At 41.6% G+C, this 22,321-nt stretch overlaps 1 protein-coding gene across 1 annotated transcript in view; it reads right to left on the reverse strand.

Annotated features, from left to right (window-relative positions):
* Positions 1–375: 375 nt before the first annotated feature.
* Positions 376–22,321, reverse strand: part of HOMER2 (homer scaffold protein 2) — a 59,372-nt gene continuing 37,426 nt past the window's right edge. Inside the window, exons 3-9 of the mRNA XM_068410920.1 lie at positions 18,213–18,344; positions 11,228–11,320; positions 9,766–9,905; positions 7,819–7,975; positions 5,148–5,258; positions 2,078–2,158; positions 376–661 (exon numbers count right to left, since the gene is read on the reverse strand). Of these exons, the coding sequence (XP_068267021.1) occupies positions 473–661; positions 2,078–2,158; positions 5,148–5,258; positions 7,819–7,975; positions 9,766–9,905; positions 11,228–11,320; positions 18,213–18,344 (903 nt within the window). The 3' untranslated portion in view covers positions 376–472. The remainder of the gene's footprint in view (positions 662–2,077; positions 2,159–5,147; positions 5,259–7,818; positions 7,976–9,765; positions 9,906–11,227; positions 11,321–18,212; positions 18,345–22,321) is intronic.

A 22,321-nucleotide genomic window follows, 5' to 3' on the forward strand; every position in this document is an offset into this window, starting at 1 on the left:
TCCAGCTAATCTTCTCTCTGCTCCACCAAGGAATAAAAGTGGATGTTGCTAGGAGTGCTGATAGTCGGGACAAGAAAAAGACTTGTTTTCTGTTTCTATGGTTGCAACAGCCCTTAAGAAAGATATAAATTTCCCTGCAACAACTAACTGCATATTCATTTTAAGGTAGATCTAGTTCCAGATTCCTGAGACAGAACCCTCTACCTGTTCCCAACCCCACAAAGCCAGAGCAGCAATATAGAAAGTTTCGAATCTCAACAGAATTCAGTGAGCAGCACGATTGGTTTGGAAAATAAACAAACAAACAAACAAAAACCCCAGAAAAACTCCCACAGCAAATTTTCAGCCTCTATGTACAAAAACAATGCAAACAAGTGGAACATTCTAGTTATATTTTGTAAAACACACGTTTGGGATCAACAAAACATCAAACATCCAGACCCTAGATTACAAAAAAAAAATCTATTGCCATCTAATTGTCAGCCCCAAGTTTAGACAGTCCTTGTCGGAAATCATGTAATTCATCTATCTTCCCGTCTAGTACATCTAAAAAATTCTTTAATTCAGTTTTAAGGTTGGTCTGCCTATGTTTGCTCTCTTCGACTTCTGTCCTTAGCGTTCTGACTTTCTCTTCAAGATCTTTGTTCTTTTTCTCAGCATCCTTAAAGACAAAAGAGACAATAAGATGAATCATAGAGAAGAAGGATGAACAGCATTTCATAGGGTAAAGCAACAAATGACAGCCAGGCTGTAAAACTTTGCTGTGACTTCTGCAAACTGATTAACACCAGCACCTCTGAGAGCAAGTGACATGTGTTAGTCAGATTAAAAGGAAAGAAAGCCCACGCAGGAAAGGACACACATTAACTGGAAAAGATGCTTTGCATCAGATTTTGTCATTTGGTTGATATCTTAAAATTCAGCTGGATTTAAATCAGGCACTGTGCATATATTTGTGTCTTTGCTACACTTGCAGAATTAGACACTGCACCACCAATTACATACAGAATTATCTATGGTGGTTTAACCTTGAAAAACAAGCTTAGAAAATACTGCCTGAGGAATAAAATTGCTTTATTCAGCACTTTTGGATTTATTGGTATTTTTTTAAAGTTGCACTTTGTGTGAGCACTCAGGCAAGGAACGGGGCAGCCACGTTAACACTTCCCTTGCTGCGGTTCGTGCTATTATTTTCCCCTCCCATTAGCTCTTCTGCCTATTGTCCTCCATTTCACTTGTGTAAGCACATGCTTATTCTCACCAAAAGCCATAGATGACATACTTTACCATACTGAATCAAACAAAATTCGTATTTTAACCATTTTCAGCATCAGCTCTCCTCAGCCGCCTTCTAAATGATTTTAGATCGTTTAGATTATCAGAGCGATGGCTTATTTGATTGATCGATTTTATTTCACTGATGAGACTGCTTATATTTGTTCTCCTTTAATGTATCAATTTATTGCATTTACACAAGCCCTGACTTCACCAAAGTGATGCCTAAAGCCCGGCCGCTGGCTGGGGCAGGGCTCCCGCAGCTCCGCTCTGAGCGAGCACCTCCCAGCACAGGAGCCCCATGTGCAAACCCAAACCACAGCGAGCCACGCCGTGCAGGAAAGGAACGACGCAGCACGTCAACGCAGCCTCAGGTGAAGTTTTTTCCCTGGTAGCGTGCAGCTACGCTCATCTGTTTCTTTCCAAAAAGCCTCCCCTGGTGCCACCACGGCAATTATCTGCAGGTCTTGGGACGCTGCTCCCCACACATGGCTGCGGTGCGGGTCCACAAGCCCAGAGCAGCAGAAACACAGGATATAGGATCGCCTGGGATCTGCAGGAGACAGATGCAACATGATCCCAGGCAAACTAATTTTTGCAAACAGCAAGGCAAAGAAATGGAGCTATTTAATTACTCCTGTGCTGGGAAGGGCATGGTGTATTTTGCATGTAATTAGCATTTTACAAACTGGAGCTCTTTTGCCTTCAAACACTGAAGTCTGAACAGAGAAAAGCATATAGTTATGAGAAAGAAAGTAAATGTATCAACTATTTTAAAATTAATTTCATTGCTAAACCATACCTGTAATTGTTGAGATACAGATTCACATTCTGACATTAGCTGTGGTATAATTTCACCCTGCTTTCGGAGCTCTTCCAGTTCCTTTGAAAACATGAAAGAAAAAAAAATGAATGCAAGCTTCAATTTAAAACATAATGAAAATTTGAGAATATGAAATGACTTTGCATATTTTATTGTACTCTGTACGGTATTTGGATGTCTGCATTCCAAAACACATGCTAATTTTCTACTTGAATACATTTTTGCTCTATATTTTTGACTTTGTATTTCCAAAACAGACAATGTAATCCAATCTCTAGCATGAATCTCATTAGTTATATTAATGAAATCTTAACCTAAATCACATACCTATGCAAACGATATATTCAATCTGAATAAATCTGAAGGGCTGTAATGCTACAACCAATTTATAGATGGTAGCAAAGAGCAAATTAGACATGAATTTTCAATGATATATGGTAGCAAAAAAAGGACAATGGCATTATGAGCTGAATATATAGAGGCATCATTACAGAGCACAGCTGTAATGGGCTCTCCTCCACTGTACAGCTCTGAGAACCCTCCCCCCAAAATTCGTATTCAGTTCTGGCATCACTATCAAAACTGAGAGGAGTAGCTGAAAGGGGTTCATGAAACGAGCAACATGACTTGATAGGAGTCCATGCCTCTCATGGAAATTAAGACAACTGGAATACATTAACATCACAAGCAAATGCCACCAATGTGGGTAGAAGGGAAAGACTCAAAGAAAGCCTGTATATTTTGCAGAAGGATTGTCAAAGCATCTGAAAAGCACATTTGCAGGTCCAGGAGAAACTCTGACTTGAAGAGAGTGCAAGGTCCTCCTCCAGAAACTGCCCTTGGAGGTGACGGTCTCAAGAGTAAACAGGGGTAGATCCCTCCCGAGCTATACTGACACAGGGCAGCAAAACCAGCCCTACCTGAAAGGCAGATTTCTTGGCTACGAAATGTGATTTCTTCCCTAACAGGTGAATTTACAGCACAATGCGAGTGTAACAGAACCCAAAGTCAAGCTCTTCCACAGAACCAGACAACAATGTTTTTCCTCAAGCCCCTCTAACTCCCTTGCTTTAAGTACATCAATATTCAGCACGTCCAGTCTCTCCCAAATTTCACAAGAGTCCAGGGTATCCTGGAGAGCATGTTGCTTCCTTCTGAGGTTTGCCAAAAGCACACTTACATCAATAAAGTTTTTTTTTTTTTGAGAAATTCTGTAATTCCAGGACAACTCTGTTTTTATTGTTTCCTCACAGTTTTTCAGCATTAGTTTCCATTAATGTAAGAAGACAAATCATATAACACTACAGATTTTTTTGTGAACTGCACTGAAGAATTTAACTAATGTAAAAGTAACTGTATCCAGGCAATGTCCCAGCTGCTAACAGAGGGGAAAGAAAGGGTAACTTACCCTTTGTTTTGAGATATGAGCTCTCAAGCATATCACAGAATCACAGAATGGTTAAGGGTTGGAAGGGACCTCTGGAGATCATCTAGTCCAATCCCCTGCCAAAGCAGGTTCACCTAGAGCATTTTGCACAGGGTAGCGTCCAGGTGGGTTTGAATATCTCCAGAGAAGGAGATATATATCCGTATATACATAAATAATGTCTTGGGGCTCACATCTCAAAATATAAATGTATTATACTATATATACTTACTCTATACATACACTACTATACTGTATACTTACTATATATAGTATAATACAGTGCATGTGTATATATATAGATGGTATATGCAATATGGCACATGATATATAAATAAAAATATAAATATGTCACTAGATAGCTCTGTCCTGATTCCCATGTCTTTACATTTCTCTCTCCTCGCTTCCTACATGAAGAGGATATCAGCAGCTCCTCTTACACGGCAACGTCCATGAGCAGGCTTCACGCTGGTTTGACTTGCAAACCATGGAAAGGTTACTTATGGGTGGTTTAGACCTAATGAAGAACCTGCTAATGTAAGTATGCAGTTTGAAAACAAGTTAGTATATTGTCAGTGTAAATGGAAGATAGGCATGTAATATTCACAAGTCAATCAATTTTCTGGTTCGTTTGGTACCGTAAAAATGTGAATCATGAGGAAAACGCTCACAGAGAACAAAGGTTATTATACATGCTATTACCACCGAAAGGTTGGGAAGCAAGCATGACATTTTCCCTTGAAGTATGGGGCTGAAAAACATATTATATTTATAACAGTGCATCAAAATCCATCTCCCTAAACTATTTCCTTGTGCCATCTTAAAACCCCTTAACAGCACTGCTCTTAAAAGCACCAGCAGAGATGCTGTAATTGCACATGGCAAACTTTACTGCACCTGCTGACAGCTTTTTCTCTTCAGCCAGCACAGAGCATTTGGTCACTGTAATGAAGGAAAAAATCCAAGGATCCCATTATTTTCCCCACTGTTCAGGGGCTCCAAGTCATCAACATCATTCCCCATAGAAAAATGAACACCCTGTACGTCAAAAATGACAAACTGGGGTACTCTAAATGAATCTGAATTTCTCACTCTCGGCATTAGTCCTGAGATCAGAGGGAGACCGTAAAATGGCAAAGCTGAAGACTACACGCCATCCGGAAAAAGAAACAGGACTTGTTACACAAACGCCAAGTTATTTATTTTGCAAATGATGCCTTTTTAATGATACTCTTGATGTCTACAGGAATTCAGGACACAGGGACTAGCAACCGAATCTGTTCTCAGCACACGTCTGCCTGGCTTTGGGCAACTTGTTTCAAGAGCTCCAGCTCTTCTATTAGCAGTAAAGTGTTGTATACCTAAAAGTATCATGTTTGTTGACCACTGCCAAATTAAAGCGTGCTGTCACAGTGCATAGCACATCATGGAATTGAAACCTAAGCAACTCTACTAAACTATTGCTAGAGTTGTACATGGAAAATCTAGAAAGAGGTGAGACCCTGAGACACTGGGCTGCTTCTGGCTGTAGGTGAGCCAGTCCGTAAATCTACATCCCAAGTGAGACGCAGACAGACCCACTCAAACTCTAAAGTGTGCCATTTCTGGGTTCAGGGCACTTACCAGCTCTTTGTCCTGAAGTTCTGTTTCCAGTTCCTGAAGACGTCTACTTAGCTGCGCATTTCTTTCCTTCTCTTTATTTATTTCATTGCACTGTTCCTCCAGTTCTTCAATCTTCAAGAAATATCAGACATTAGGTGAAATTTTTCAAATTTCTGAAAATCTGGGGCAGCCCACAGCTGATGGGGCATTGCTCCACTGAGCAGTGGGAAGCATGGACAGTTTTAATTCGTCATGGATCTGTTTCTAGATCATAGCACTTGATTCACTGCAACAAAATTATCGCTTCTTTCCTTAAAAAGAGCCAATTTACACATCCATTAGGAAACCTCGGGACTGTGTTTATTCTCTCTCGCACAGTATCTCATATAATTACTCAAAAATGAGCTGCTAAAATAAGTGGGGCTGGGGATAAAATCCACACTTCAGTTCTATGAAACCAACACAAGACTGTAAGGGATAGGTTTTCTTAATGCAGCAAGGAGAAGAAATCTCTCCAGCACTCCCAGCTTTGCCTCCTCAGGGGTTGCTTGTTGTTCTAGCTGGAGTAGGAGGGACACAACATCAAAACTTTTTGGGGAGAACCAGTTCAGAGCAACGTATGCTGCTTTGCTCTCTTGCCCAGGGACGTGCTTTGCTCTCCCCATACCTCCTCCCGCCAGCTCTGGACTTAGCTCCCAGGAGATGCACTTCCCACAGGCTGATAGGGCCAGCTCATTAAAGTATGTGCTTTAATTCTCAGCTTCATGTTGCTTTGGGATTATAACTTCCCTCATTTGAAAGCAGAGCAATATGCAAAAAATTCTGACCCAATTAATAAAGGAGAAGGAACTTCCCACGGCGCTGCAGTGGTGCAGTGTGAGTGCCGAGCAAGGAACCTACTTGGGGAAAAAAGCTCAGAAAAACCTCTCTGCACAGAAAAAGACAGTGCATTATACAGACAGCATTGCTGCACATTCTAGATAGTACCGGTATGACGACTTTGCAGCTGTAATAAGGCAGTGTTTTGATAATCTCTTCATATCTAGGCTACAGCTACTGAGATCTGGCATGTTTCATCAGTTAATGAGAACATTTCTCTGCAACAGTACAGAATAGTAAAAAACTATAAAGTAATAGTTAGAAATTAGTAGAAAATAGCAAATTATGCTATTTTCTTATAATACAGTGTTCCAAGCTCTCACTTCTCCCCTATCCAAAAGAGGCTGGATATAGGAACCCAAATCATGTAACAATTAATATTAATTTGTCAATGTAACATCAGTTACTACAGCTCTGGTTTGATCTCTGAATTATCATGGTGCACACCTAAAATACATGCAAATAGACAAGAGAGTATCCGCCTGGGGAAAAGGTTGCTCCACGTGGATCTTCAGTGACAACAGGCAACCCACACCACCTCCAATGCTGAAATACTATTTGCACCTACTGACTTACAAAAAGACAGGGAATTCCTTCCCCTCTCTGAAAGCAAACACTAACCAAACAAAAAAAAATCCTCACCAGACTGATACCATCTGATGTCATAGAACCATAGAATCATAGAACGGTTTGGTTTGGAAAGGACCTTTAAAGATCATCTAGTTCCAACCCCCCTACCATCGGTAGGGACACCTTCCACTAGACCAGGTTGCTCCAAGCCCCATCCAACCTGTCCTTGAACACTGCCAGGGAGGTGGCATCCACAGCTTCTCTGGGCAACCTGTGCCAGTGTCTCACCACCCTCACAGTAAAGAATTTCTTCCTAATATCTAATCTAAATCTGCCCTCTTTCAGTTTAAAACCATTACCCCTCGTCCTATCACTACATGTCTATGCCAAATGCCCCAGTGATCCACCTAAGCGAGCAGGGAAAGGGTCTAGCTTTTTCAAAGACATTTAAGATGAATAGAGTGAAATTACCCCCGTGAGCGGTGCTCACGGAAACCAGGCTCCCCCGTGCCCGGGTTGGTGCCAGCACTGTGTGGGGCTGCTAGAGCTCTTGACAGATAGCACAGTATTATGTGAGGGACAATACCAATGACTACTCTAAACTGAGGCTTTAACAATTTAAACTTCTCGGTTGTTCTCTGTGTAGCTACTGCTCACCCTTGATCTTACACTACTGAGAAACATTGTGCTCAGCAACAGAGGGGAAAAGGCATTTGATGATGCCTCTTGGCAGGTTGCTGGACAAGATGGAGCGCTGGAGGACTCTGCTCACAGCCCGCAGTGCTGAGGACATAACTCACATCCTCATTCCCCTGCCCGCCGTCAGGATTTGCTTCTAATACTGCGTGGTTTCATGTGGGTAACCAGGCCATAACCTTCCCTTCTGCTCATTCATCATCTGGCAGTATTTAAACAAGCTTTGAAAGTGGTACAAAATAGTACTCCCACTTTTAAAACGTTTCTGTTTCATCACCCCAGCCAGCATCCCCTGCCGACACCAAGCCCCCCAAATCCAGAGGCAGGGAGCTCCATGCGATGCGGCTGATCCCCAGCCCTTTGAAGCTCCCTGCCCACTGCGTGCAGAGGGAAGCAGCTGCCTTAACCCCCCTGTCCACCTTCCTTTCAAAGACAAAATCCATCTCCTAACACACACAAACATAAACCAGCAGAAATCCAAGAGAAAGCGCAACAGCAGGAGCAGCTAACTGGAAGGGACGGCTCTCCTGCGGGTATGCTCTCCTACCTTGCTCCTCAACTGGTCATTTTCCTCCTTGCAGGCTGAGAACTGCTTCTTCCAGTGCTCGATGCTGGCTGCGGACTCCTGCAGCGCCGTGGTCAGCCTGGCGTTGCTTTCCCGCAGCGTCTGCAGCTCCGTCTCCCACTTCTTCACATTGGATGAACTGAGAAAGGCAGGGTGCCATTAGATGGCTTCACCTTATAATCCTTCGTATCATTACCCTTTACCTGACTGCAAACTCACCCACCCGTGGTGCACGCTTACCAACGATCTGTTGTAGTAAGATGGAGCACACTCAGACGTATGTAATTGCCTTTAGCCATTGCCTGCCTATGGAGAACATAAGCTTTAATCTGACTACCTCTGCCAAAACAAAGGGATCCATCAACTCCAGCAACAGTGGCCTGTGCTTCTGGAACACAAATCCTGCTGTCAAAGCAGGCTGTAGGGTTAAGCTGCCAACTGGGATCTCCAACGCTGCAAACAGGGGTTTTACTCGGGTGCTGTGCACCCTCCAGAGCGGTGCGGCTGTGCCTCGCCGAGCACCCACTGCCGTGCAGGCCTGGGGACGTGGCACCCGTGCAACAAAGTGACTCCACACACTTGCAGATGATACAATAATTCAGAACGGAAGAGGTCAGAGGTTGACACTACCTATATTTGATTTTTTTTTTTTAATACTCAGCCTTAAATATGTGTTACATAATGCTGAAGATTTAAACTACTCATTGCCCAAAGCTTCAAGCTGCAGTGTAGAGCACAAGATCACAAACTGAAACACGGGAAGTTCCATCTAAATATGAGAAAAAAATCCTTTGAGGGTGCCAGAGCACTGCCACAGGCTGCCCAGGGAGGTTGTGGAGTCTCCTTCTCTGGAAATATTCAAAACCTGCCTGGACATGACCCTGTGCAACATGCTCTAAGTGAACTTGCTTTGGCAGGGGGTTGGACTAGATGATCTCCAGAGGTGCCTTCCAACCCCAACCATTCTGTGATTAGAGAGTGAATGGAAGGAGGGCTTTGAAGGTCCCCACGTGCTAGTTGCTGCTTGCCTGTGGAGGTGTCTTCAGCAGGAGGAACGAGCAAACATTATGATTTGAAACAGGTTACGCTACTGAAATGTCAATAAAGAGAGATGATGTACTGCAAATATAATATACGCAACCTTAGAATTGCTCACCAGGTAACGCTGCTGATGGTGCTGCTGCCTTATTTTTTAAATAGCTTTTTAAGAGTAGCTTGATGCTTTTTAGATTTTCTTTCCATTCACAGACACATTCACATGCAAGAGGCACACAAAGCAAGATCCTGGCAGATAATTATTCTATTTTAATGTCGTAACTTTGCATATTCCAATGCCTGCATATTCACTATGGCTGCAAATTACTCTTCTCAGCATTTTCAAATAATTTATCAAAGCAAATAGCAAAAAATGTGACTTCAAGGGTCATTGTCCACAGCTTTAGAAACATCCCCCTAAGACTTCTAAGCAGCCCAGTGAAATTATATTTCTCACTTCAACTTTTTACGGTTGAGTTCATTCCCTTTTAAAATTCTAAATATCCCTATCTATTTTCATCAAAGTAATTGTAGCAAACTCGAAGAGGAAGAAGAGATTGGCCTCACATGTTATCAGTAGCAATTGCTCCCCCATGGCTTTAATGTTATTTCTGTAGCTCTAAAACTTAACAAACGGAAGTGGCTGTAAGAGTTGACATCTGCAGGGTAAAAAAGATCTTATTTCATCACTAACTACATCAGGAAAAAACTAAATGGTAAATATCTCTCAACTGGATACCAGGAGGTACTTGCTAAAATCTGCTCATTCATCCATTCTGCTGCGTCATTTGAAATTAATGCAATTACATTTAAATAATTTCTGTTAATACCATTAGCCATCAGATAATTACAGCATGCTATTCCAATGCAATTTAGGTATTAAAAGAACTTCACCTTTGGGCTAGAGCAATTTTTAATTTATCATTCTCAGACTTGAGATGTGCCTCAGCAGGGCCACCATGTGATGCTTTCTCGTCATCTGTCCCGTTCACACTAGATGCTCGAGTGGAAGATGGTGTTTCACGTCCAGATTCCTGCAGCATAATACACAAATGAACACTTGGCATCTGCAACACCACAACACCAATTTCTTTGTAATCTTGATCTCACACCACGCTGCTGAGACCTAGGCTGCGTATGCTCGCCTGGCAGAACAGTGGTAACAAACACATACCCTTTACATCTTGGCTGCAAAGCTGGTTTGTTTAAAAAGAATGAAAAAATTATAATGATACACAAAATAGGATTTTAAAGTGTTCAAAAAAAATCTTTTTAAGTGTTTTAACTGACAAGGCTTCTTCTAAAGGTGGTTTGTTTTTTTTTTAAGATAATGAAACAATACAGAAACCTAGAAGCACAAAAAGTCCAAAACAAAAATAGAAAAAAAATAAGACACTGCTCCTCCAAAGAGACACCTTTCATACCCTGCTCGGTGATGATCACCAACAGAGAACAAACAAAGTGAACCACAAAGGCCATGACTGAAGTCTTTAAAAAATGAGTATCCAAAGTCAGCCTCTCAGATCGATGTTTGTGGACCCCACAAAGGGGGTTAGTTGCAAGACTAGGAGCATTCAGCAACTTATTTCTTCTGATCACGCATCTGAATTTCTCTCTGATCAAAATTTGTTTAACTTTCCTCCAAACATTAGCCCATGGCGAGAACACCCGCTGAGCGGGGTTCATTCTTACCTAATGCAATGCATATGAAATTACAGTCGAACACATAGAGAGACTGGACAACACTCAACGTCCTCAGTCTGTAAGAAACCCAGCTCTGCCCAGACACGGAGGCACTTGGCTGTATCAAGGTGTGCTGGCTAGAAAAGTGTATTGTGCAAATCCTCAACACAAGCTCTTCCACCCACGCACTAGAGTACTGCCTCCATTCCCACCCCACAGCTCTCCATTAGTCACACCGAGGCAATGCAACACGATGGCCACAAAGCCAGTCCCTCCACTGGCAAAAGCAGATTACAGAGATGACAAAAAGAAGTATCTGTCTCCATGTATCTCATTTACTGTCTGCTGAAGCACTACACTAACTTAGTTTCCAGTGACCCAAACTATGTGTAACAGTATAAATCAAAGGATGTATAGCTTTCCCTGTTATTAAAAAAATTATAACAGCTCAAGAACTGCTGAAAAAAATTAGATATAAATGAAGGCAAAGAGCATGGATGGATGAAAAGTATTCCTCTGACAATGTTAATGTCCAGCCGCTGACAATTACCTTCAGCAATCTTCATTTTATATACTTTAAGCTTGCTGGCAGAAGCTGGTACAGTCCATTAGAAAATTTAACTTTAAATTATTTATCCTGTATCCACACAGGTATTAAAGCTAAATTACACACCTGGGAATGATTGCTTGATGTCTCAATTTTCTCTTGCGATCTGTCTCTGGCTAGTTTGGCAGCTTCTTTTACTTCTTGGAACTTCTCTGCAAACTGGAAAAATCATGAAAGATATTTATGAAAATGATTTATCATCTATTAAATTGTTCAGATTACTATATTTATATGGTTCACAGATCTCCAAAAGTGAACAACTAATTTTGATAATTTAAATTTTTTTTCAAGAAAAAACATTTTAATTCTTTCAAAAGGAAAGGGGGTGTTTCTAAACGAGGGACATCTCTGTAGCACTGGCTGATCACAGGAAAAACCCATGGAGAAAAAATGGAGCTATTAGTGTCTTCTGGTTTGGTTTTGTTTATTTCCTCCCCCTCCTCTGTTTCACTCAATGTTAACAGTTTATTAAAGTTCAAAGTCTAAAAGACATATGTTTGGGAAAAAAAAAATTATCAATGTCTTCTATTCCTAAGAGCAAGTCAATTAAATTAAAGAATGCAAATGAGCTCATGAGACATCTGCAGGATGCAAGTAAGGGATTATCAAGACAGAAAAAAGGAGAAAGAGCTAGATCTGAATGTATGATGGGGCCATATGAAAACACAGCTTTTCTGGTCTAATTTTCTTATTACTGGCAAAAATAAAGGTAGAAAACTTCAGGGAAAGGCTTAAATGCTTCCTGTGAGGGGGTTATATCAAACTGGGGCAGGGCAGAGGAAAGGAAAGATAAAGATGAGAAGTGACGATCCCAATCTCTACAAGTTGCTGTAGGACATCTGCTCCGGAGCCAGTCTGGCACTTTTGAAATACAAGTATTATCACAGCCAGTCAGGGCTGCAGGGCTTTAAACGCTTTAAAGAGTGTTTAAAGTTTTAAAAGGAGAATTGCAAAGATGAAAGAAAAAGCATAAAAAATGTTTTAATTAAGATGTATCCTGTATAAGAATGGATAACTTTGTCTTCCTGCTAAAGCAGCTTGGTCTTGCTTGCCTGTGTTTTGAGAAATGTGAAACACTAGAAAGGAAACACACATTAAAAGTGCATATAAATCTATTTTATTGCACAGTTTATAAATAAAAGAACTCCCATTGTATCCTCAGATAATTCAGAACACTTATGAAAAAACTGTAAATAAAAGCATGAACACACGTCACATTTTTAAGTCAAAGAATGGGAAGAATCATTATCCGCTTACTAATCCTATCTTCTAACTTTTAGATTTACAGCAGGTATTTAGCATGCTCTCCCTCAGTAAAATACTGGGGCTATAAAGATTGACGAAACAAATCTTCTCCAACTGGTCTAAGAGAAAAATGGATTTATATATGGAGGCACCTGTGTTTTGTAGAACACACACAAACGAACATTTCAAACAAACACACATACATCATTCGCATGGACGAGCACATTCTCAAAGCTGAGCGAAACTTTGGGTATAGATCACAATCTGTGACGATGCTTATGAATGAAGAGTGAGCTCTCAAATCCAGCTGTTTGCTACACAACAGCTGAAACTGCGTACGCAAAGTACGTGCTCTTGGGTGGCAGCAGTTGCTACCTGATGGGGTGTGCAGTCACTACACACACAAATGACTTGATTACCTTTGCAGCACTATAAAGATCATTAGGAACAACTACGTCACATTCTCACCTTAAGTGATTTAACTCCAACTTTACACAAAACGTATCTTCTACTGTGACAAAACAGCTGTAACAAACTGATTATTTCTAAAATATTTTATCAACAGTAAGCTCTACACTTGGGTTTCTTGCAAACAGTGAAGAGCTGTTTCGAGTCTCTCTTTTACAATAAATCTTTACAGGCAAGTATGAAAAATTTATGAGGGTTCTTCATGGACTATATGAAAAGACAAAAAGAATTGGAAGCGATCTATCAAATTTTATTTTTGCAACTATCTTCATAAAGCACACAGGAGACTGCTGTGAAAAATGACATTTTTCCCCATTTCCATAACAGAAAATTGTATATGACTGAGCAGAGCTAATCTTCAATATAAAACTGGTAAGGATGTCATTGCACAATAGATTTCAGTCATGTCTCTAGTTTACTAACACTTGTATTTAACACATTTGCTTTTAGAAACAAGTACAAATAACTGAATTTTTCACTGTCTTAGTGACAGATCTTTGGCCGTAAGAGTCAAAATATTACCCTTCATTCTTATCGTGGTTACAAATGTAAAGACCCTGTAACAGAAATGGTGGTGGAAGGTTTTTGTTTATCCCACACACTTGGAAACAGTCAGTCCATAAAGAGTTCTGCTGCCGCTTCTTTTTCATTCTTAGCTAATTAATACCTGCTAGATTTTACTAACAGTCTATTTTTGAAAGCTACAGAGGATCACTTGGCTTGTTACGAAATTAAAGCCTTTCACTTCATTACTCTTCTGAGTGCAGCAACCCGGTGGTGACAGCTCAAGCTTGTGCAGCATTACCCACGCTAATTGCTACAGCAGCAGAGCAGGCGTTTCTGAAGCTACCCAGATCCCGAGGCTGTTCCCAAGAGTGACGGCACAGCCACAGTGTCATCACTGGCAGAAATTAGAGAGATGCTTTCTCTCCAGTAACTGATTCATTCTGTCCCAAACATAAATAATTGACAAATAATTCATACTACAAAATTATGTGCCACCTCCATCATCTAACTTGACTTTGAGCTATCAAACCATTGCAACAATAGGAAGTGTGTTTTAAATGTGAAATTCCTAGTTAAAAAGTGAAATAATCTTCTGTTTAGTAAATGAAAACTTGGTGAATGTGGTCTCGAGGGGCAATGCATGTGTAAATACCCAAACCAAACTAAAAAAAATCATCATGCTCCTTCTCCTTCCACCTTTACTCCCTTCATCTTCCCTTTCTTCCACCCTTGTCCTCAGGCAGACAAAGTTCCCCAAAACCAGCAAAATAAAGACTGGAGTAGCAGAAACACCAACTAAACACCACTCGAATAGTCCATCATGGATTATATGACATGTTTTCCCATCCCCAGGAAGCCGTGAGACTGAGCTGCAATATGGAAAAGATCTGCTGCTACCAACGCTTGTGAAGCCTTGTGCAGTCTAAGGCTGCTGCAGCCCACGAGCCCTGTTTGATTATGAGTCTCGGCCAGTGAAGTTTAATGAGGGCTCAAGGATGCTACTGTGCATTGCACAAATTATTTAAAGGCTGTTCAAATCTGCAGCCAGCTTGTCACCTGGAGAAATATATATATATATTTAAACAGACCTTCTTAACATTTCATACATTAAAAAGCATTATTTTGTATGTGTAAATTTTAAGCTCCTGATCTGGCATAATATTTCACGTCTCCTACTGGCAAATTGTGCCAGTGTTAGATAGATGAAACAGCTGCTCCCACCCAAAGCAGTCTCATAAATATTTCATCGCGCTCTCGGTTTGCAGAAGGCTGGGTGACGCGACGTTCCCGTTGGAGAGCATCTCCATGCCGTGACCCACAAGGCATGTGCCACTTTGCCAATGGTTTTCTCTGGATGAGCCCTCAGTACTGGGCAGATCGGCAGCAAACAAGACTATTTACTCCAGAAAGTGGCCAGTAATTTGCTCTAGCACAGCCAGTGCGCTGCCAGCCCCGAAGCCAGTTGGACTGGGAGGGGCTGTGCTGTGTGCTGGGGGCAGGGGCAGGCTCTGTTCCGAGCTTTCGCCCCTATGCCACAGTGCCTGGCAAATACTGCACACATAACGTCCATGCGTGCATAGAAATAAAGTCCAGTGCTTCCCAGATGCTGGATGCAGTTGCTTTATGACATGCAAAGTCTGGGTTTACTGGGTTTCTCACGTGTATAAATCTTTGTCCCCATGCCCTTGACTACCTACAGCTCCTCAGACAGTGCGTCTGCCTCAAAGCATCCTGAACAACAGTAGAAATTTTACTTAACTGCTTCATGTGCAAAACACATCACTACCTTTACAGCACCAGCCCTGCCTCTTCACCACACCCAGGCACACCATTAGTTCTCACCTATTTCGATTTGGCTGGAGCAATGCATGAATAATGTCTTGAGACCTTTTTGAGGCACAGGGTGGGAAGGGGGAAAAGAAGGGTCAGCGAGTCCTGCAAGAGGGGAAAAGGATCCTGAGCAGGACATCAACTTTAAACCCTGGGATTCCCCAAATCAATGTGAATGGTAATTAGGTTACTAGGTCACGGAATGCAGTTTTCATTAATGGCTCATGTTTAATTTGAACTGCTTTTCCCTATAGGTATGGATTAATGCTTAAGTATCTCAAGAGAAGGCAGGCATTAGAAAGAGGCAATATCTTTTATTAGGCCAACCAATATACTTAAAAATGCAGACGTTTTTAGGTGTGCTAACCTCTTCTCATGTCTCATTATTATTCATTGTTTTCAGCAGACATTTTTCAGCTTTATTTATTTATTTATTTATTTTAAGCCAGGGCTATTGATCTCTGGTTTAGTGGAGTTTTAGTGTGTCCTTCCAATTCCTGACTAAAAGCTTCAATTATTTCCAGTAAAACTGGCAAGCTTTAATTTATATCTTGCATAAGAGTATAATGATATCAACAGAAAATGAAACTTGATTTTACTATTCCCAATACACTTACATATCTGTAATCTCTCTACCGTCTCTGATCTTTTGTACTAATGGTTCAATAATTAAACTGAGGAGTGTGGATGATAAAGGATATCTTTGTCCTATTGCTTTGCATGGTGGTAATAAACCAGGCTTTCTAACATTTTCCAGATAGATAACTCTTTTTTTTTAAAAAAATAGATCATCTCGAGCCATTTTCAGAAGTGCTCCCTTTAAGCTCCCCTTCGATATTCTGACCAGAAAAAGTCTTTCTGCTGATTTGGAAAGTTTTTCCTGCAAGTAGAAGACTGTATTATTGGCAGTGGGCTCTTCAGCAGATCCTGCAGTGCAAACAGATGTGCAAACCGATCTGGAAAGAAACACAGCTGGTGCTGGGGCCCCTGTGCCCACATGACATGTTTTTCAGATTGAATCTAGTCCAGCCACGTAACCATTAAAGAGCTGCTTTCTGATACCAGCATTGAATTTATTCTAAGTATGTGCTTGGACAGTTTTGGGGAATATGGTAAAATCTCTCTGATTAGGGTGCCAGGGCCTCCAAATGTACCTCGTGCCTTGTTATACCTCTTGTCTCCTGAGCCAGCCCCAGCACCACCTGCTCCACGTGGCACGTGGTGCATGTTTAACCCCAGCCAGCACCGAGGTACCATGTGGTCACCTGTCATGTTGCAGAGACGTGGCTTCAGTAATCCAGCATTAAAAATTACTAACCAGTGGTGCCAGTTCTTTCATTTGGTGTCCAAAGGTTGCACTGCATCATGTTTATCTGTTACTCAAAACAAACTATTCCCTTAGGTCCACTTTAATCCTCCCATATTCCCATACTACATATTTAGCTATTATGAACACCCCTTTGCCACAGGAGTGGAGAATATGCATAGGTGAAATGAACAATCCTCAACACTTGATTAAGCATCATAAAACATAACCAGCACCAGCACCTCATTTTTAAAAAACAGTTTTGCATGTGATTGGTTGAGTGGCCTTAGCATCCCAGAAGAGCAGAGTATTGCCATGGCACCTTTATGGACATCCCAAGTCCAAAAGTAATTTGATGTGAAAAGTAAAATATGCTTTACCTTTAAGAAATGCAAAAAATGCAATTTTCTGGAAACTGCAATAACTCAGTGAGACAGACTTAGTAAAATAAATTCCTATAACAATTCAGTTGATGGAAAGGTCCTCCTTCTATCACAACGGTCTGCCTTTGCTCTTTTAGACACTACAAGAAACATCTTGTTCTAATTCTTTTCATATCGAAGCACACAAGAGGACAGCAACATGAGAGAGACTGCATGCCATACCCAAGGACACAATGCTGAGTTAACTGACAAAACCCAGTGCCAAGCAGCCGTGCTTCAAGTGTGAACTATGTGTTAGATAAGTGGGGTTTTTTTACTGCATGAACAAACAAACATCTCAGCTGCTTGATGAGCACTTGGTGAGACCACTAACGTACTGACAGAGGATGTATGTTAAACTGCTGGTTATTCATTACAAGAGGCAGCTCCAGGCTTCACAAGCCTGCCGTTGTAGCCAGTCTCCGGTCCAGGCCAGTGTCGCATTAATCCCAAACCCATGTTTGGGGTGCAGCTCCGAGACACAGCTCTGCCCGCAGACCTGGCATCAGGCCTCCCCAGCCACTCATCCCCCGTCTGACACAGCTCACTGTCACCTCCCCAGGACTGTGATAAAACCGCTTTGGGTCAGGGCTGCAAACCACACCACTGAGCTGAAATGCCAAAAACGCAGTATTATTTTAACCCAGACCAGCTTACCGAGCCTCCTGAGAGCATGGCCCCACCAACAGTGGTATCTGCAAAACCAGAGCACCAGCAAGCCCCAGGGGCTGGCAACTCTACCTTGGTTAGCTACCAACAGCAGTAATGCATTAAAACACACATTTCTGAGGCTGGGATAGCAAGTCCCTTCCTCCAGAGACATCAGGCAACCCTAACGCCAACAAGACATCAGGCAACCCTAATGCCAACACCCCTGGCACATCAGTGGTTCCCTTTGCTTTTGGTGCTGCTTTCAGCTGAAAGGAGCACACAGGGCAGGGAGATGCCAAAAGATACTTCAGAGTTCAGGTTGCTCCTGCAAATATCTGAAAACACAAATGCTTTCAGCTAGCTTTTAGCAAGATACCATCAAGATCACCTCGCTAGTACCATCATCAGTGGTCAGATTTAATTTATAGTTTTGACCACAAAGTTTGCAATACTGCCTGCTTCTGTATGTACAGACACTGGCTAACTGTAGGAGCTGGGCAACTTGCATGGATGAAAAGGACTTGCAAAAGCATGCAGCTCAGAAAAGGTCGGATGGGTATACGCAATTCTTCATTACTAAGAAACAAGACAGCCTTTGCAGAAATTCAGTGAGCCTTGGTACCTTCGTCAGCTGCTGCTCGGAGGGAAAGCCCAAGCCAAACACCGTATTCGCTCGGCTGTCCGCCCACTGGCCGAACTTCTGTGATGTTTTAGTGAAGGTCATGTTGGGTGTGATTGTGCTGTTTATGATCACCTGTTTAAAAAACAGATCAAAAAAGAATTAAAAAGTAGAAACCATATAGGAAATGCATAGCCTAGCAACAACATCATCCAAAGCAATTAGCAGTCTAAATTGGGAAAATTGCTGTATTCAGAAGACTTTTTCCCAAAACAAAAGAGTTTCTATCTTGTCTTACTTCATGCAGGAATTTTGATGTTTTGTCTTCTTTTTCCAAAGCACTGCCATGGTCCTGCAGTTAAACACCGCTGCAGGAATGTCACTGAACTCAAAGCAACAGCAGGGACAGCAGCTATAAAATTACCCTGGCAGAAATGCCTATGCAAAATCCTCTTTTTTCAGCATTACAAAGGCACATGGCTACTCCCACCACCCCATCAGGCACCCGGGATGGCCCGAGGACTCCAAGCAGGGTGTCCACCAGCCACACCTGCCCTCAGGCTGGAAGAGCAAAGAGCTATTTCTGCATTTCTCTATTTGGCCTCGGGCCTCCACAAGTCGGATGCCAGAGACATGTCAGAAATTTAAAAATAACAACAAAATACAAGACAAGAAGAAATTAATAGCTTCATAGTGAGTTTAACTTGGGAGGGTGGTGAAGTGCATCACTGACAACGCACATGCAGTATCAAATGTGGGCCTCAAGACAAATATTCTGCCAGTTTACACAAGTTAACTAACATCTGCTCCACCACCAGCAACCTTGAAAGCAACAGTGGTTCTTGTAATTAATGAAATAATAGCCAACATGAGGAAGGCTGCTGGGGTAAGGTCTCTAAGGAACTCGGTGGAACAAGCATAAAATGTAGTCTTGAAAAAAGGCATGAGATATATGCCAGTTCATCATCAAAAATCTTAACTTTATTTTCAAGATACATCATTATATGAGTCTAGAGACTCCTTCCCCTGGAAATTAATTCATGTACAACGTTCTTTCTGCTAACAGAACAGGAGCTTTCTTTAGTAATGCGCACCATCATTTCCAATATGCAAATTAAGCAGTAATTAAGCCAAATCTGTGGGACAGTTTAATTAACATGATCAGGAAGTATCTTGGCAACACCATTTACTATGTATTCCAAGCATTTTTTTTCCCAAGCTATCATTTACATTTAGCAAAAAGTGTGAATTAAATTTACCAGAGAAAGATCTTTATTTGCCTCCGTTCCGTCCCCGGCTTCAGACCTCTGTGCTCATGCTTTTATTTGCTTTCTTAGAAATTGCTCAGCTTCAGTGGTTGCCTCTTTTTGCACCATCACTTTCAAACAAACATACGATTTTCTGCCATTTTCTGCCATTTCCTACCGCTGAAAGTTTCACCAAAAGGCTCCAACTAGAGGGCAAGGTGGCTGGTACCCCTGAAATTGTTTTTTTGCATGGGAATAAACAGGGCAAGAAAGGGGGAGAGGTGACTGCAACCAGTGCTGGCCAACACACACCATACAGACATCAGCTTTCAGGGTCAAAACACCTTTTTGAATGGCCAGCTGACAGGCAGAGGCAGAAGCAAAGCTGCCCAGATGTGCTCTCCTCCAGCTAAGTCACACAACAGAAATGCAGCGAATATATAAATCTAAGTGTGATTTCAGAGATTTAAATGAAAAGAAAATCGAAGATTTTACGTAGAGTTTTGACAATTCAAAGGGAGTACAATGATATGAAGACTGCATGATACAGAGTCACAAGAACAGGAGGAAAAGCTACCAGCAACCCAGAAAAATCAAGATGTTTTCCAAAAACGTTAAGGAAAGTGCTATATGTGTATTTCTTCTTTAAAAGTCTTACGTCAGACAGATGAACTACTTGCAAATGTTTAGCTTCTCAAGTTACAGAATTCATTTTAGAAGCTACGAAATACCCAGAAATTTCCAGTGATAAAAAGTATTATTTCAGTTCTACTGTGCCTATCAAATTAGACATCTGTGGGGAAAAACTAATAAAATGACCTGTTTTATTGAAAGGCAAAAGCTTCACTCACTGAAAGTAGACTCTGAGAAGAATAAAATTCTTCCATACTGCCTACAATAACCATTGAGTAAATACAAATATATAAAAAAACCACACCAAAGATATCTTTTAGACCACAGTCCAATATTATCAAAGACGTGATAAAAGGAATAATGAAGCCTGCAAATTGTAAACCAAGAAACATCTTATTGAGAGATGAAATGCACGACATTAGCTTAGCACTTCAGAGGTTAACTTTTTCTATAGCCAGCGCAGAATCCAAGAAAAGGTTGTGGTGACCGCACACCTTCAAGAAACTGACAGTTCATCTGCTAAATTTATAATAAGCTGCAATTAGTGAAACTGCCTGGAAGCTGGGTCTACATTTTTTTTTCCTTAAATCCTCCTCTGTCAGTCAGGCACTTCAGAAATGCTGTGTTCCTACAGTGAAGTGGAAAACTAAGTAGAAGCTTAGAAGATTAAATCAGAGCTCATGGAAACCGCTCAGAGGAGCTGGATGCTGCGTGTACATCGCACTTATCCACCCGGTCTTCCTCCCCATCCTCACCCCATCGCCCCGTCACGCTCGCAAGAAGACGCCCTAACATTAAACTTTTAGAGCATTGGCCTGTAAATTCACTTCCATGTAAATCTGGTCATCTCTTCACAGCAGAGACACTACATTGGCCAGGGATCAGTCACGTTGGTTGTGTTTAGGAGAAAGAAAGGGCGTTATGATTTCAAAGAACGATGGCAAGCGAGGTTTGCAAGCGCTCCTGCCTGGTAAACCAGCCTATCCCCCCTCCCAAAGCTGGCTCACCCTTGGCTATGTGAGACAGAAGGAAAATACTCCCCACCACTCCTCCACCTCGCAGGCAGAAGGTCAGGGGCAGAAGGGGCAGAAGGGACAGAAGGCAGGGGAAGCATTTGTGCCACTGCAACAGAAAAGTTCACCCAAACTGGGAAAATTTTATTTTTTGATGAAAGGATGAGCTGGAATTTTCAAGTTTCAAAGGAAGAAGGAGCAGAGAGGAAAGGCACAGAAGACAAAGGACATATTTGAAAGCTGCTGTGGGCACGATGAGCCTGTAGGCTCTTTTCCACCCCTAACTGCAATCCAGTATTACAATTCTCTAAGAAAAGGCCACTCATCAATTCAAATGGGCTCCTACAAAATAACTTTGCATTCGGTCCTCATTCGTCTAGTACACACACGGTGCAATTCCGGCTGCATCAGAAAATGGAATAAACTTGCAGACTTTCATCCAGGATAATGGATTCAAAAGGCAAACCAGTCTCTAATCAAATGCAAGCAATCCCTGAAGTGGTTAAAGAGTTCTCCCTAAAGACAAAGGCAAAGCGGAGCATAATATAATAAGCACCTTACAGAATAATAAACTCATTCATCATACTGACTGAGTTGTCTACATGCGGTTAAAAAAAAAAATCTGCCTTTGCTCTCATCTACATGCAAGTGTATCAGATGGTGAACATTCCCAATACATCCGCGCAAGCCAAACAACATCTCATGCTAATTTCACTTCCTTTGGGAGAAAAACAATCCTGACAGATCTAAATTTTTATTTAAAGATGACACAGAAGAATGTTCACAGTACAAGGGTGCACTACATTAACCAGAAATGACTCCAGACGTTTAGAGACACACCAGGTATATTCATCAGATAAAAGTGAACGCAAATAAGCTGGTGTAGAGCAAGAACATTCATAGGCTGTAACACACCCATCCCGCTGCCTTCCCACGGAGAGAAACTGCCAAATAAATCAAGCAGGGAGAGGCCACGAGATGACCTGAGTGCGTAGAAGGAAAAAAGTACATTGGCAGCTCATGCCGCTTGTAATATACGAGCACTGCCCATATATACAGCTGTTATTTCTTTTAGGGGATGCTTTGAGTATGTAACTCAAAGTTACATACTCAAAGCATCAAAGTTTGAGTATGTAACTCCCGAACTCCCCGTATCACAACACCTCACTAAAGGGTTAAAGCCAACGTGGCTCCTGAAAATACATTTCCCCAAGTCCCC

Source organism: Nyctibius grandis, chromosome 11 (genome assembly GCF_013368605.1).
Source record: "Nyctibius grandis isolate bNycGra1 chromosome 11, bNycGra1.pri, whole genome shotgun sequence".
NCBI classification, from domain to species: Eukaryota; Metazoa; Chordata; class Aves; order Nyctibiiformes; family Nyctibiidae; genus Nyctibius; species Nyctibius grandis.